The sequence below is a fragment of the Dioscorea cayenensis genome, chromosome 12, assembly GCF_009730915.1.
Source record: "Dioscorea cayenensis subsp. rotundata cultivar TDr96_F1 chromosome 12, TDr96_F1_v2_PseudoChromosome.rev07_lg8_w22 25.fasta, whole genome shotgun sequence".
In the NCBI taxonomy this organism is placed as follows: Eukaryota; Viridiplantae; Streptophyta; class Magnoliopsida; order Dioscoreales; family Dioscoreaceae; genus Dioscorea; species Dioscorea cayenensis.
Genome location: NC_052482.1, coordinates 21,408,691 through 21,422,037, shown reverse-complemented (window position 1 = coordinate 21,422,037; position 13,347 = coordinate 21,408,691). Strand labels below are relative to the sequence as shown.

At 39.9% G+C, this 13,347-nt stretch overlaps 2 protein-coding genes and 1 non-coding gene across 4 annotated transcripts; 1 reads left to right on the top strand and 2 right to left on the bottom strand.

Annotated features, from left to right (window-relative positions):
• The first annotated feature begins 4,210 nt into the window (after nt 1–4,210).
• On the top strand, nt 4,211–6,626 carry LOC120273532 (laccase-22-like). The gene is made up of 6 exons (XM_039280161.1): nt 4,211–4,371; nt 4,525–4,676; nt 4,771–5,015; nt 5,132–5,263; nt 5,399–6,325; nt 6,419–6,626. The coding sequence occupies exons 1-6, from the start codon at nt 4,285–4,287 to the stop codon at nt 6,547–6,549; spliced, it is 1,674 nt and encodes a 557-aa protein (XP_039136095.1). The 5' UTR covers nt 4,211–4,284; the 3' UTR covers nt 6,550–6,626.
• Nucleotides 6,627–7,516: 890 nt separating this feature from the next.
• Nucleotides 7,517–9,835, bottom strand: LOC120273533 (50S ribosomal protein L4, chloroplastic). Of its 2 annotated transcripts, none has more exons than XM_039280163.1 (2): nt 8,914–9,835; nt 7,517–8,271 (listed from the first exon to the last, which is right to left on the bottom strand). In XM_039280163.1, the coding sequence occupies exon 1, from the start codon at nt 9,732–9,734 to the stop codon at nt 8,922–8,924; it is 813 nt and encodes a 270-aa protein (XP_039136097.1). In that variant the 5' UTR covers nt 9,735–9,835; the 3' UTR covers nt 7,517–8,271; nt 8,914–8,921. The 2 variants fall into 2 exon arrangements, with proteins under 2 accessions (XP_039136097.1, XP_039136096.1); XM_039280162.1 differs by lacking the exon at nt 7,517–8,271 and adding an exon at nt 8,525–8,692 and having other exon boundaries at nt 8,914–9,834.
• A 59-nt stretch (nt 9,836–9,894) lies between these two features.
• Nucleotides 9,895–9,966, bottom strand: TRNAD-GUC. Its single transcript has one exon. It is a non-coding gene; the product is annotated as a tRNA-Asp (tRNA).
• Between the last annotated feature and the right edge of the window lie 3,381 nt (nt 9,967–13,347).

The following is a 13,347-nucleotide window of genomic DNA, read 5'->3' as shown; positions in this document are numbered from 1 at the left end:
TTTCATTCTAAGAAAATAATAATTTATCAAATTTTATTAGTTTAATAAAACAAGCAACGACCATTACGGGTAGTGTAGTAAGCTAATATTTATTGAGAGGACTAGGACTAAAAATAAGAAGGCATCCTGAAACGGAACTCCACCATACAAACCATTGGAGAAAATAAATAAATAAGCAACTCCCACACGGCACGCTCCCCAGCCCTTGCTGACTGCTGACTGCTGACTGCTGACTGCCGGAGTGTGAATGGAGCATCATTCACATTTGTATTTTCTATGGGCCTTTGGCTGGACTGGTCCGTTCATGCTGGGCCCTCATATGCATTCAGCGGGCCAGTCCTTAATAAAGACCCCCTTGAGTAAATAATTAATTAATTCCGAGTCCGGACAAATCGCGAAGCCCGTTTGGTATCCTTTGTGTCAAATGTCAATTAATGATGACATTGTGAACATGACGCTGATAGAAAGGGGAAGGGGATGGGGCCGAAGGGCAATTAATTGACTTGTATGTCACAGCTTTCTCTTGGAATTTCATCGATGGCTCCGAAAGTAGTAGTTTTCTTTGGCACCTTTTGAACCGATGACAGTATTATCTGGATCGAGCTATTTAGATGGTTTGGCCTAATCAGTGAAGATGAGCACCACCCAGAAATTTGTAGGATTCCGATTGATTTTGAAGTGCCAACACCAACATTGCAACAAGTCTTCATCCCTCGCCTATTAAAACAAGTCATTCTATATATATATATATATATAAAAAAATTTCATGATTTTTAGGAGCGGGAAGCTCTAACTACATTGAAAAGATCGTCAGTGTAGTAGATTAGATATGATACAATGTATATAACTCAATAAATTCAGGAGGAAACTACTACAAGGGCAGACCAATACCCCTTGGGCAGTATTGTCAGGCATACAAGTCTGAAGATCACTGAAATAGCACAACACAACATGAGTGTGGGCCCGTGGGCTTTTATATTCATGAAAATCTGACAAAGAATAGCCGTTTGATCTATCTAGAAATTTGTATGATTAAGACGCATAACCACTCATATTCTCTCACTATAAGTAATTATGCTATGTTTACCTAGCCATGTAATAAATAATCTTGATTAATTTGATGAAGGGGTTTCAACAAGGTTTTATGTCAGTTTCAGTAATATAGCAAAGGGAATTGGTGCCCAGTAAGAATCAAAATGTTTAGGTTCCTTTGGTTTAATGTTTCTAGTGGGATGCTAATGGGCAGGTCACAGGTGGATTCAGATTTGGCTGGTTATTTCTATGTCTATGGATCCAGTTGTGTTTCTCTGTTAATTAGCTTTCAATAATGCAGCAGAGGTATTGATTGCAGAGGCAGGTTTTAGGCACATATTGTTTAGTGATTATGGCAGGATCCTATTGGCCAGATGGTTCAGATTTGGCTGTTGATGCCGTTATGTTTTTTTGTTGAATGGTATCAGTAGTGCAGCAGAAGATTTGTTCTCAAATTTGTTTGTTTGGTCTGTGCAGTGTTGTGTCGCTAGCACTGTGTGTGTGGATCTGGATGTATGTGTTTTTCTCATGTTTAGGTTTAATAAATACTCTTTTTTGGTTTGACCCAGAAAAAAACAAAAGAAAAAAAATCTTGGCAGGGGAAGAGGGCAGCGAGACTTAGTATCTTCGTCTTTGGCCCAAAACAAGTACGTTACACCTAAATTGCACTCATTTGGACAGGCACTTCTTACCTATATTTAATGGTTTCTTTGTTGACGACTCCTTCCATGATCGCTAATTCTAATTCCCGCACTAAGCTAACCTGTCCACTAGAAGCATTGGTATAATGAATAGGTCACTCTTTACTTTTATATTGATCCCGATGGCTAAACAGATGGATCAGATGGACAATGTTCCAAGCAATGGAACAAGTCAATGGAGGACATCAATCTGAACATCACAAACATAAAATTTCACCACCACTCATTAACTGGTTGTCTTTCCAACTGGACTATTAATAAATTTATCTTCTTCTAGTTTTTGGGCAGTATAATTTTTTTTCCCGTATGAATCTCTAGTTGCTTGTTATTTTTTTTTTCTCCTCTTCTTGTTTTGTACTCTGTTGTTGTTTCAATTCCTTCTTAATTTTACTTTTTTTAATTTAAAAAATATGGTTCATCCACTTAAAAAAAAAAATCTTGTCACTAAAGATGTAGTACAATTTTTTTTTTTGAATAAAGTGGATAAATCACAAATTTATTAAAAAAAAAGAACGAAAACAAAGCCAAATAGATAAAAGAACAAACATGCAAAAACAAAAAAATAAAGAAGCAGAAAACAAAAGACATAAAATGAGAAAGACAAAAACAAAAAGAGACTAAGAGAGCATTACCAGGAGTAATGCATGCCTGAGAACCAACGGTCCAACACCAAGACTACAAAGAAACAGAGAAGAGACAAGAGGAGAGGACCCAGCTGAGTTGACGAAGTCCACCAAGAGGCAACAAGGTCAACTCAAGCTAACTGAAGGAATCACTCTTGTGCCGATTGCTGAGTCATGGTGCTGGGGTCAACCGGTCTTACACTTAGGAAGTTGAGTGAGTGCTTAAGGTTATGGAGAAAAACACTAGAGAGCTGCTAATGTTGGTCCCTAGCTGCTGAAATCCAGGCGAAAAACCAAGTGAATAGTTTTAGAAACAATAGCAAAAGGTGAAATGACAAAGGAATTAAAAATGTAATTATTTCTTTCAAACTAAATGTTACAAAAAATTGCTCTTGAGAGAAGATCCCAAAGTGCTTGTTGAAGAGCTTCTATGGAAGGAATCTGAGTCATCCAAATCACTGGAAGGGAATGTGAATGTGACTGTCGATTTAGAATTTACACGACAAATGCCCATATGCCCTCAGAGAATTTGCATATGAGTAAGAGGTGATATGTCAATTCTGAGTCTTTATTGCATAAGACGCAGGTGTTAGTGGCACTTTGAAAGTTGCAGCCTTTCTTGGCAAGATTGCTAAGAATTAGGATTTTATCCCCACATGCTAGGCAACAAAAGAGTGTTATTTTACTTGGGCAATTCATTTTCCAAAATTGAGGATGTATAGGACTGCGTAAACCTCCATCTACAAGGAACTTGTAAAATGAACGCATGGAGAATGTTTTATTGCTCTCAAAAGTCCATGAATTCACATCTTCTCGAACATTGGAGCAGTCCAAAATTAAATGTAGAAGGGGCGAAATATCAACCATAGAGGAAATACAAAAGATCAACTCCAACGAGGAAAGAAATTCGTGAGAATTTTCTGCTAGAAATCCATGGTATAAGACAATCATTAAAAAAAGATCATGCCAAAGGTTTTTTGGAACTCTATCTTTCTAACTAGTTATCAAATAAAAAAAAGTGGTTGGGCCATTTCTAATAATCTTGGAGGTGTAGACTCAGAAAGAGGGTAAAATTGGCATAATGCTTGCCCAGAAGAATGACTTATTCTTAGGCAGTGTGTGGAACAGTGGTCCTAAAGGTTCATGTTTAAGTAATTTAAATGAATAATTTTAGACCAACAATCATGTTGTCCGGAATAAATTTTCCACTTATGGTTGTGCAGTTGTGATCCTAGTTACTGTTGTTTTAATATGGTGGTGTTTCATAATTCATTTGGTCAGCAATCAGTAAAATGCAAAAAAAAATGGTGTTAGATTTCAGAAATAGTTGGATGTGTCTCAGTTAAAATGAGTCTATTAGGCAGTCTTTTTTTTAAATACACGTGACTTACAGTATTAATTCTTTCTATGGCGATTTAATTAAATTGGAGTGAAAACTAAGTTGGGGTAGCAAATCCAGTAAAATCACACGTCTAATAAAGTCAACACCAGCACATTGAAGTAGAAAAATCTGGACTTAACGCACATGATATTAGTGATACACATTAACAAACAGGAACAGATCAAGCAACTACACTTATTGATGTGTTATTTTAGACATCAACCAACTAATCATGGATGAAGGCTTGGAAGCACAAAAGGAGTAGGTTGAGGGATTATTTTTGGTTATAATGGGATTGGTGATATATCTACCAAAGTCTATATACTTTATGTAGGACTTAAGTAATGTGAGGGCAGGCAACAGGAAAGGCTAAGGTTAGTTTGCAAACACCTTGTTTATCAAGGCTCCTTCACCTAATATCAAAAACGACCTCGCATCCTCATCAAGAGTTACCCCTACATAAGCTTGGGTTGGCCTGTCATGCCATGCAAACACATTTATTTCCACACAAACAACAGAGGAGGCAAGAGAGAGAGAGAGAGAGATCATGGAGTCATGGCCTAGATCCCTTCTACTCGTGCTCTGCCTATGGCCATTGCTCGTAGATGGCATGGTCAGGCATTACAAGTTCAATGTAAGTAATCAAGCAAATTTATTTATCTCAACTGGGAGTTCATTCATTCACACATATATTACACGCGCACATTGTGTAGCATGGAAGCTAGTTAGCAGGCTGGGTTTTGCCTGCCTGAAAAATTAGGAAATGAGTTTTGGTTTGTTGGTTCAGGTGGTGATGAAAAACACAACGAGGTTATGTTCTAGCAAACCCATCGTGACGGTGAATGGCAAGTTCCCCGGACCAACCTTGTATGCGAGAGAAGGCGACAATGTGCTTGTCAAGGTCACCAACCACATCAAGTATAACGTAACCATTCACTGGTGAGCAGGCAATTCATTAACAAAAGTGATCCACTGTTCCATTCAAATTCAAATTATTACTTCCATGTGAATGACTGGTCCCCATTTTTATTAGGCACGGGATTAGACAAATTAGGACCGGATGGGCTGATGGGCCTGCTTATATCACTCAGTGCCCAATCCCGTCAAAGCAAAGCTATGTCTACAATTTCACAATAACCGGGCAAAGAGGCACCCTTCTGTGGCACGCCCACATCTTATGGCTCAGGGCTACTCTGCACGGAGGAGTTGTCATCTTGCCCAAGCTTCATGTGCCTTACCCATTCCCTGCTCCTTACAAAGAGGTGGTTGTCATCTTAGGTATCATACAAACCAGCAGCTCTGTCATCTTAATCTACTAAAGATTTGGTATTCTAATCCATAATTTGTTTTGATTAATGTGTGCTTTGATCCTATGGCTCATAAAAATAAAAAAGGAGAATGGTGGAAGTCTGATACAGAAGCTGTGATCAATGAGGCAATGAAATCTGGTATAGCTCCAAATGTTTCCGATGCACACACTATCAATGGTCATCCAGGGCCTATGTCAACTTGCGCAACTTCTCAAGGTATATTATATATATATATATATATATTATATTGAAGCTTTTGTAAGCAGCAGTAATAATGATTTTTCATGCTGTTTAGCCTACTGACTTGATTTTTTATTTTATTTTATTTTTTTAAATGTTGGATCGGGACAGATGGCTTCAAACTCAAGGTGGATAGTGGGAAAACATACATGCTTAGGGTCATCAATGCTGCGCTCAATGAGGAGCTATTTTTCAAGGTGGCCGGGCATCAACTGACAGTTGTGGAAGTGGATGCTGTGTACACTAAGCCATTTAAGACTGATACGATACTGATAGCACCAGGCCAAACCACAAATGTCCTGTTGACTGCTGATCAAGGTGCAGGGCAATACCTTGTGACTGCCTCTCCCTACATGGATGCTCCTATTGCCGTGGATAATAAGACCGCCACAGCCACCGTGCATTACACCAACACAGTATCCACGAGTGCTATCACAACCACTAATCCTCCTCCGCAGAATGCAACCCCTGTGGCATCCAACTTCATTGACTCACTCCGTAGCCTAAACTCCAAAAGATATCCAGCTAAAGTGCCACTGAAGGTAGACCATTCCCTTTTATTCACTGTTGGTCTGGGCATCAACCCATGCCCAACTTGCATAGCAGGCAATGGAAGTCGGGTTGTGGCAGCCATCAACAACGTAAGCTTTGTGATGCCGACCACTGCGCTCCTCCAAGCACATTATTTCAACATTAGTGGAGTGTTCACAAAAGATTTCCCCGGAAATCCTCCCATAGCCTTCAATTACACAGGCAGTGGTCCAGCAAACTTGCAGACCATGACTGGGACCAGATTATATCAGCTTGCTTATAACTCAACTGTGCAAGTTGTATTACAAGACACTGGCATCATCTCACCAGAAACCCACCCAGTCCATTTGCATGGATTTAATTTCTTTGCTGTTGGGCGTGGGTTAGGGAATTATAATCCAAAAACATCTCCAAAGAAGTTTAATCTTGTTGATCCGATTGAGAGAAACACCATTGGTGTTCCTTCAGGAGGATGGGTCGCTATCCGATTCCTAGCTGATAATCCAGGTAACTTTTATTTTTATTGTGTTATACATTTTTAGGCATATTTTATTAAGATTTTGATTGATGTATATATCATTATTTTTTCTTGGATTATAGGCGTTTGGTTTTTACATTGTCATTTAGAAGTGCACACGACTTGGGGGTTGAAGATGGCCTTTGTTGTGGAGAACGGGAAAGGTCCAAATGAGTCTTTATTGCCACCACCAAAGGATCTTCCAATTTGTTAAACTATGCATGCCTCTCCTTATGGCGCTCCTTTTATTCTATCAAAACTCTTGCTACAACAGGGTTATATCTTTGAACATGCCCATTTCTATCCCAAATTTTCGAAATGTTGTGTTTGTATACTCCAACATTATCATTTTTATTTTATTTTATTTTATTTTCAGAAATGAAAGCAGTCAACCCTAACCTATTGGCTCCAACATTAATTGTGAAATTATATACATGCACAACAATCTTGTAAAAATAGCAACTGTTCATTTACTCACAACAACAACAACAAAAAAACCAAAAACCGAATTATTTTTTTTTAAATAATAGACAACAAGCGCCCCAAAAACCGCATTATTATATTAAATTTTTTAAAAAAATATGGGTATTTGTGATATAAAATCAATAATTTTAAATTTGAACTATTAAAATTAGCATGTTCTCAATATCTAAAACATAGAATCTAAACCGATTGCCATTAAAGAAGTTGTAAAAAGATCTCACAAAGAAAGTCCTATTACTTTAAACTCTCTTGGATCAAGTGAAACGGGTGGAATAGAAACTCAAATTTTGTATTTCGGAGAGTAGAATCTCCCAAAATAACTGAAAAAGACTAAAGAACCCGCTACAGAAGAGAAGCTACCCCATGGGCAAGCCATTTATCATGCTAGGAGGTGGAGGCTCCATCACTAATGACTGATAGCAAATAAGCATGAAAGTTAGGTAAAATAGGAGTGATCCCTACCCAAAAAACAGAACTTCATCCTTGACAGCTCATAATGGGCATACCATGAGAGAGCCATTATTGAAGTAGTTGCATTGGATCACCTTCGGCAAACACAAAACCCATCTTCCGCAACTATTTGCCCAATAGAGCACAGTTAAAATCATGGAGATTGACAATGTTCCAACTTCTCTTAAAATTTTTTTCATAATTCAAGAATTTACATAAGTTGCATTATGAATTTTTCATAATTCAATGATTCCCTTAAATTGCATTATGAGTTTTTCAGATCAGATCAACTAGAATTCATGTCACAAACTCTAATAGTTTGATTAATAGTATGATGTATGCTTGTTATTACAGTGGATTGAAGGACAAGGAGATGGACCATTTGGAGCTCATGGGCAACAAGCATGCAATGAAATTCACTCTGAAGCACTGCAACTGTGTGGTAGATCTCCTTGGTCGGTCAGCTTGCCTAGATGAAGGGGAAGATCTGATTAAATCTATGCTGATTTCCGCCAACCACGTAATATGGAAGACATTGTCATCAGCCCATAAATCTCAGAAGAAAGTCGAGATGGTGAAGCACCGAAGCAGGTGAGGGAACAAATACTTAAATTGGAACTAGCTCCGGATCAGTTGGGTGCAATTTCAGGGTGGTGAAGTGCATCATTTCTCAACAGGGGATAGGTGACCCATGAAACAGAGGGATAGTTTCTTGAACGAACTAATGAGCAGGGTAAGGGAGTCTGGCTAGGTGCCAGGGAAGAGCATGGATTATCAAGACATGGAGGATGAGGAGAAAAAGTTCAGTTTGCCTCACCTCAGTGAGAAACTGGCTATAGCCTTCAGCCTAACTCCCACGTCTTCTAGGGCTCCCATATGTAATGAAAAATTTGTGAATATGTATGACAGCCATCTTGCAATTAAGTTCACGGAGATTGTGGTGAAAGATCACTTCAAGAAGACAGGTATTTCACTGCCATTCACTTAGCCGCGGGAAGTGCTCCTGTGCGGATTACCAGTGATTTAAAGTGATGGGAAGTGCTCCTGTGGTAATTACTAGTGATCTGAATAAGTGTATGCAAATATAAACTGTGGGAGCAATCAGCATAAGTATATTTTTTTTTCCCTCTACAACTAATGGAGATGCGATGACTTGTCGGAAGGAAACCATTTATATATATAATCATTTATTTCTCACTTTATTATCTATTGCTGCCAGCTTGATGAAATTCATTGTCACTTAATCGAGCGAAACATTTAATAAAAAAATATATAAATAAATAAATAACCATCTACCGGTGAGGCAACCAGCATTAAAAGTACAAACAGTTTTAACTCGTCAAGAAGAGAGAAAAACACTCTGTGGAGAGAATGCACATCTAAGAAAGAATTAAGTGGCAGCTAACTTCCATCTTCTCCTGCATCTAAAGACCAACAATCTTTCAATGCTAAAGATCTCCGAGTCAAGCTATAACAGATAAAGGTTCATCCTAATGAAAGTGAGTTTGATTTTTGAGTAGAGACAACAACAACAGAGTTAAACCAACCAGTTTGCTCAGGAATAAAGATAAGATGAGAACATGCACAAGCAGTGGTTTCAATTCAAGAATAGATTTCGGTTAATTTGGGGATAAGAAAGACAAACCTTGAGTATCAAGAGATCTCCTCCTGGTCTTCGTCTTGGACCGCGTCCAATCCATACATTGAGTTGAGGTACTCCAAAGCAGACCGGGTGAACACCAGCTTCTTGGAATCCAAGATGTCAAATAGATTCAGTGTTCTCGGAGTCAGCATCTTCAGCGTCCCGATGTTCCTGCAGGACAGCATCACGTTATCCGGGACCTCCGTCATGAGGAACATGGCCTTCTCGTTGGGATTCAGTCCCCACCTCCTCATTGCCGCCACAAACTCTTTCGTCTTCGGCCCGCCCGCAAACTCCTTCCCGAAATCCTCCACAACGAAGGCATCGGCTGCAGCAACGGCGCTTGCAATGGCGGTGGAGAGAGCCAGTTGCTTTTCCTTGCGGTTGATCTTGATGGACCAGTCCCTTGGCCTCGGGCCAAAAACCACCCCGCCTCCGGGACGGAGAGGAGTCCGCTGGGAACCGCGGCGGGCCCGGCCAGTCTTCTTCTGTTGGTAGGGCTTTTTGCCACCGCCACTAACCTCAGCACGGGTGAGGGTGGAGGCGGTACCGCGGCGTTGGTTCTGCTGGTCGGTGATGATGCCACGGTGGACGACGGAGCGGGCGGTATCGGGAGGAGCGGACTTAAGGTCGAGGGAGGCGTCGCCGACCTTTTCACCGGAGAAAGAAAGGATGGGGAGAGTGGAGAGGTCAGAGCGGATGGTTAGGGTTCTGTTTAGAATTCCTGGGGAACACGGTGGCGGTTTGTAAGTAATCCGTGATGAGGAGAAGAAAATGGAGGAAGAGGAAAAGGAGAGGGAGGGGGATGCTACACAAGTGGCCATTGCTTGATAGTCTGAGGAAGATTAGATGAGGAATGGGGTGGATCACCAGTAAGGCGCGACCATCTTCAAGCAAGGCCAGAAGAAGGCTGATAAAACTTTATCCTAGATGGATTTCAATTCATCTATTTTTTTGTGAAAACAAAAAAAATCTAAAAACTTACGCCGTTGCCGGGGATCGAACCCGGGTCACCCGCGTGACAGGCGGGAATACTCACCACTATACTACAACGACTAGCTATTGTAAGGGCTAGTATTAATAGTATAAATAATTAGAACCCGTCTTCACTTTGCAAACCAATTATTTCAAAAAAACACTTTTACTCTTTAGTTTCAATTTATTAGATGTCAATGTTAAAATTACCGATTTGGATTTCTAACAAAATAGATAGAATCCTTAGAGATTTTCTTTGAAAATGACCTGACTTGGGCCCTAAAGGAAATGAGACTTGTCGCTTGGAAAAGGATTCGTCGACCTTGCAATATGAGAGGATGGGCATCCTAAACATACAAGACTTTCAATAAGGCTCTCCTAGGAAAGTGATAGTGGAAAATTACTTCTGATTGTAATTGTTGTTGGCTCAAAATCATTAACTTTAATTATTTGTGTTGAGATTCATTGGTGTCATTGTTTCACACACCATCGAGGAACAAATTTTCTTCTGGGATGGAATTACACCCTTGTTACCTTCCTTCAAATTTTGTTCCTGAAAGATTGTTGAGAACGGTGCTTCTACCCTACTATGGCATGATAACTGCTTAAACGATAGAGCCCCTAAAGATTTATGACCCGAACTTTACAATGATTGTCATTCCCTTTGGTCTACCATAAGGTCTTTATCTAGTGAACTTCAGTCTCTTGATAGGCTGTTCCAAACAGCCACGTATGAATAAATATCACCTTGCTTGTCCTTCATTCTAGATTATCAAAGTGAATGAAATGATGTGAGAATCAGTTCCTTAGATAGCACTAGAAATTTTTTAGTAAAATCCTTCTATCAATTCCTGTTAGATGGTAGTATCCGTAGTCCCCTCTATTCTCAATTCTAGAAGGTGGGTTGCCCCAGGAAAATAACCCTCTTATGCTAGCTTGCTTGAGATAACAAAATTCTAACTTTGTACAATCTAACCAAAAAAGGTTGTAATATCCAATATGCAACGGACACTTGTGTTTTGTGCCGTAGAAACTCAGAATCTGTGGAACACCTCTTACTCAAGTGTGAGTTTTTCCAACCGCATCTGGCATTTCTTTAAGCAAGTCCTAGGTTTATACTCCCTCCCTCGGACCTTTGCTGAGGTCTGGACTTCCTGGATCCCATCCTTACAAGCTCAACATCGTTCTTTTTGGGATCTCCTCTCAAGGGCCATCTGCTGAAATTTATGACTTGAACAAAATAATCGTGTATGTAACTTGCATGCTCGTGACTTTTATTTAATTATTTCCAAAATTATTCATATGTTACTTGCTTGGCACTCTATAGCTAAAGACCCGAACCAATGCATCCCTTAGGACTTCATTCTGAACCTTAGGCGTTCACTTGACTTTTTGGGCGCTAGATCAGAAGAGCACATTGGCTCATCGACCATGCCTACCGCTCAGGAGTGATCCACTCCTACTGGCTGTTGAGGAAGCCTCAGATACCAGAGGGTGGACTTCTTTTTCTTAGTTGTTTTTCTTTCTTGTTTTGTTGTTTCTGTACTTTGTTCCGTGAAACCGTTCTCGAGCTTGCTTCACTTATGGTGATTGCTTTCTGTTTCTCGTCCGGTTTGTAGCTCTTTCTTTCTATCTTCTATTTGTTCTAGTGTTTGTGATAAGTGTTAAAATAACTTTATTTTATATATCATTTACACTGCATTTAGCATGAAATTCTACTTATTTAGCACATCATTCGTATGAAATTTCATTCTTTTGTTCACAACGACCCTTATCTGTGTTTTAGAAAGAAAGAAGCGAATTCGAGGGTGTTTTGAAACAAAATGAAGTAAGTTGTTAAATCAAGGCTGTACCACGACTTACAACAGACGTTATGGAAACTCATCACGCCCGTTGTCTATACTTACCACTACCGTGATTAAGTCGTGGCAGCATTAACCCACCAATAAGCGGTGTAAATGAGCCAAGCTACTTATGAGCTACTTGAGATCGGCTCGGTCAGTCTTCAAATTTGATTTGACTTTTCATGAGCCGACCCGAGTTCGAGTTGCTCATTTATAATTGACAAGCTGAGCTCGAGCCCAAAAATACTTAACTCATGAGGCTCACGAGCCTAAACGAGCATTCATATATAAAATATTAAATTAATTATATATGTAAATTACAAAAATACATAATTATATAAACTATATTAAATTACTTATATTATATTATCCTAAACTATTCAACCAATCAACCATTCGACCCCTAACTCCCAATTCTCAAGTCCACTCCCAGCCGCGGTCTCCTTCCATCGTCCCAAGCCACGACTCTCATCCAGGTTGCCAGTTCTCGTCGGTCGTCATGGCGTCATCCCGAGCTCAGATCTCTCTTCCAGTTTTCATCGACCTCGTCTCCGCCGCCCTTGACCGTCGTGAGTCGTGACGTCCCTCGCCGTAAGTACGTGAGTCTCTCTAGCCGACGCCGACGCCGACGCCGACGCCGTTTGTCTCAATCTCCCCGCCGTCTTCTTCTCTCTCCCTGCCATGGGCTCGCCGTGAGTCGTGACTGAGTGTGGTATCGGTGAAATGGTTTTCTTTTCCGAGTGCTCTGATAATGACAGCTCCGGTGAGTGATTATGCAAAATGATGTATTTTTCTGCATTTTTGCTTTCCAATCTTGTCATTACACTACCTCTCCAAACATTCTTGATCTTGATACATCCGCAGTCTACTCACCTGATCAAATACCAAATCTAATGCTTGTTGTTATGCAGGTCTGAACAGGATTAGCCAGCATATTAGAAAGAAAAACAATGCAATAAATACAATATTGGCATTGACATTAACATCAACATGACGGTAATAAATCCTTAACCCCTTTTTAGCATTCCAGTGGCATTTGATGGATAGATACGTACATACCTGTGGGCAAAGCCATCCTTTTCCTTGTCCCTGTAGGACCATGTTCATCCTCAGGCCATGTAATACTGCTGGACTTAGATTTGACAACTTTATGCTAATACCACACCAAACAACTAAGTATCTCTATCACAGACCACTGCATGTGCCTTGCCATTGATTCATCTATTCTTTGTAGTTCCCTTTTTACTATCGTGTTTTCACCAATTCACAACCAAGGAAGCAACTCCGTATCCTATGGTACCTCACCTACTTGAAACTGAAGCCATTTATGGTGAGTGCCATTCATTTTCCTTAAGTCTCTTGAGTTAAATCTAAATCCTGCCGACGAATTACATAGTTTTTGATGGTTTGAAGTATTTGATGCTTGGTTCTTATGTTGTCCCTTGTAGACCAATGCATTAGAATCAAGAACAAATCATTTCTGTGTGGTTTCTCATTGCATGCAATGCATGCATATGTTGTCTGGTTTGGTGAATTTCATTTATTATTGGTATAGTATAAGATTGTTAGGTAGCCTATCAGATTGAAATCTACATGGACTGCACTAGCTTAGTGATGC

Bases quoted from the DNA above. Each gene is read 5' to 3' on its own strand.
- LOC120273532 (XM_039280161.1), top strand. From the start codon at position 4,285: ATGGAGTCATGGCCTAGATCCCTTCTACTCGTGCTCTGCCTATGGCCA. The intron at 4,677-4,770 runs GTGAGCAGGCAA...CATTTTTATTAG, and splicing joins TATAACGTAACCATTCACTG to GCACGGGATTAGACAAATTA. The intron at 5,264-5,398 runs GTATATTATATA...GGATCGGGACAG, and splicing joins AACTTGCGCAACTTCTCAAG to ATGGCTTCAAACTCAAGGTG.
- LOC120273533 (XM_039280163.1), bottom strand. From the start codon at position 9,734: ATGGCCACTTGTGTAGCATCCCCCTCCCTCTCCTTTTCCTCTTCCTCC.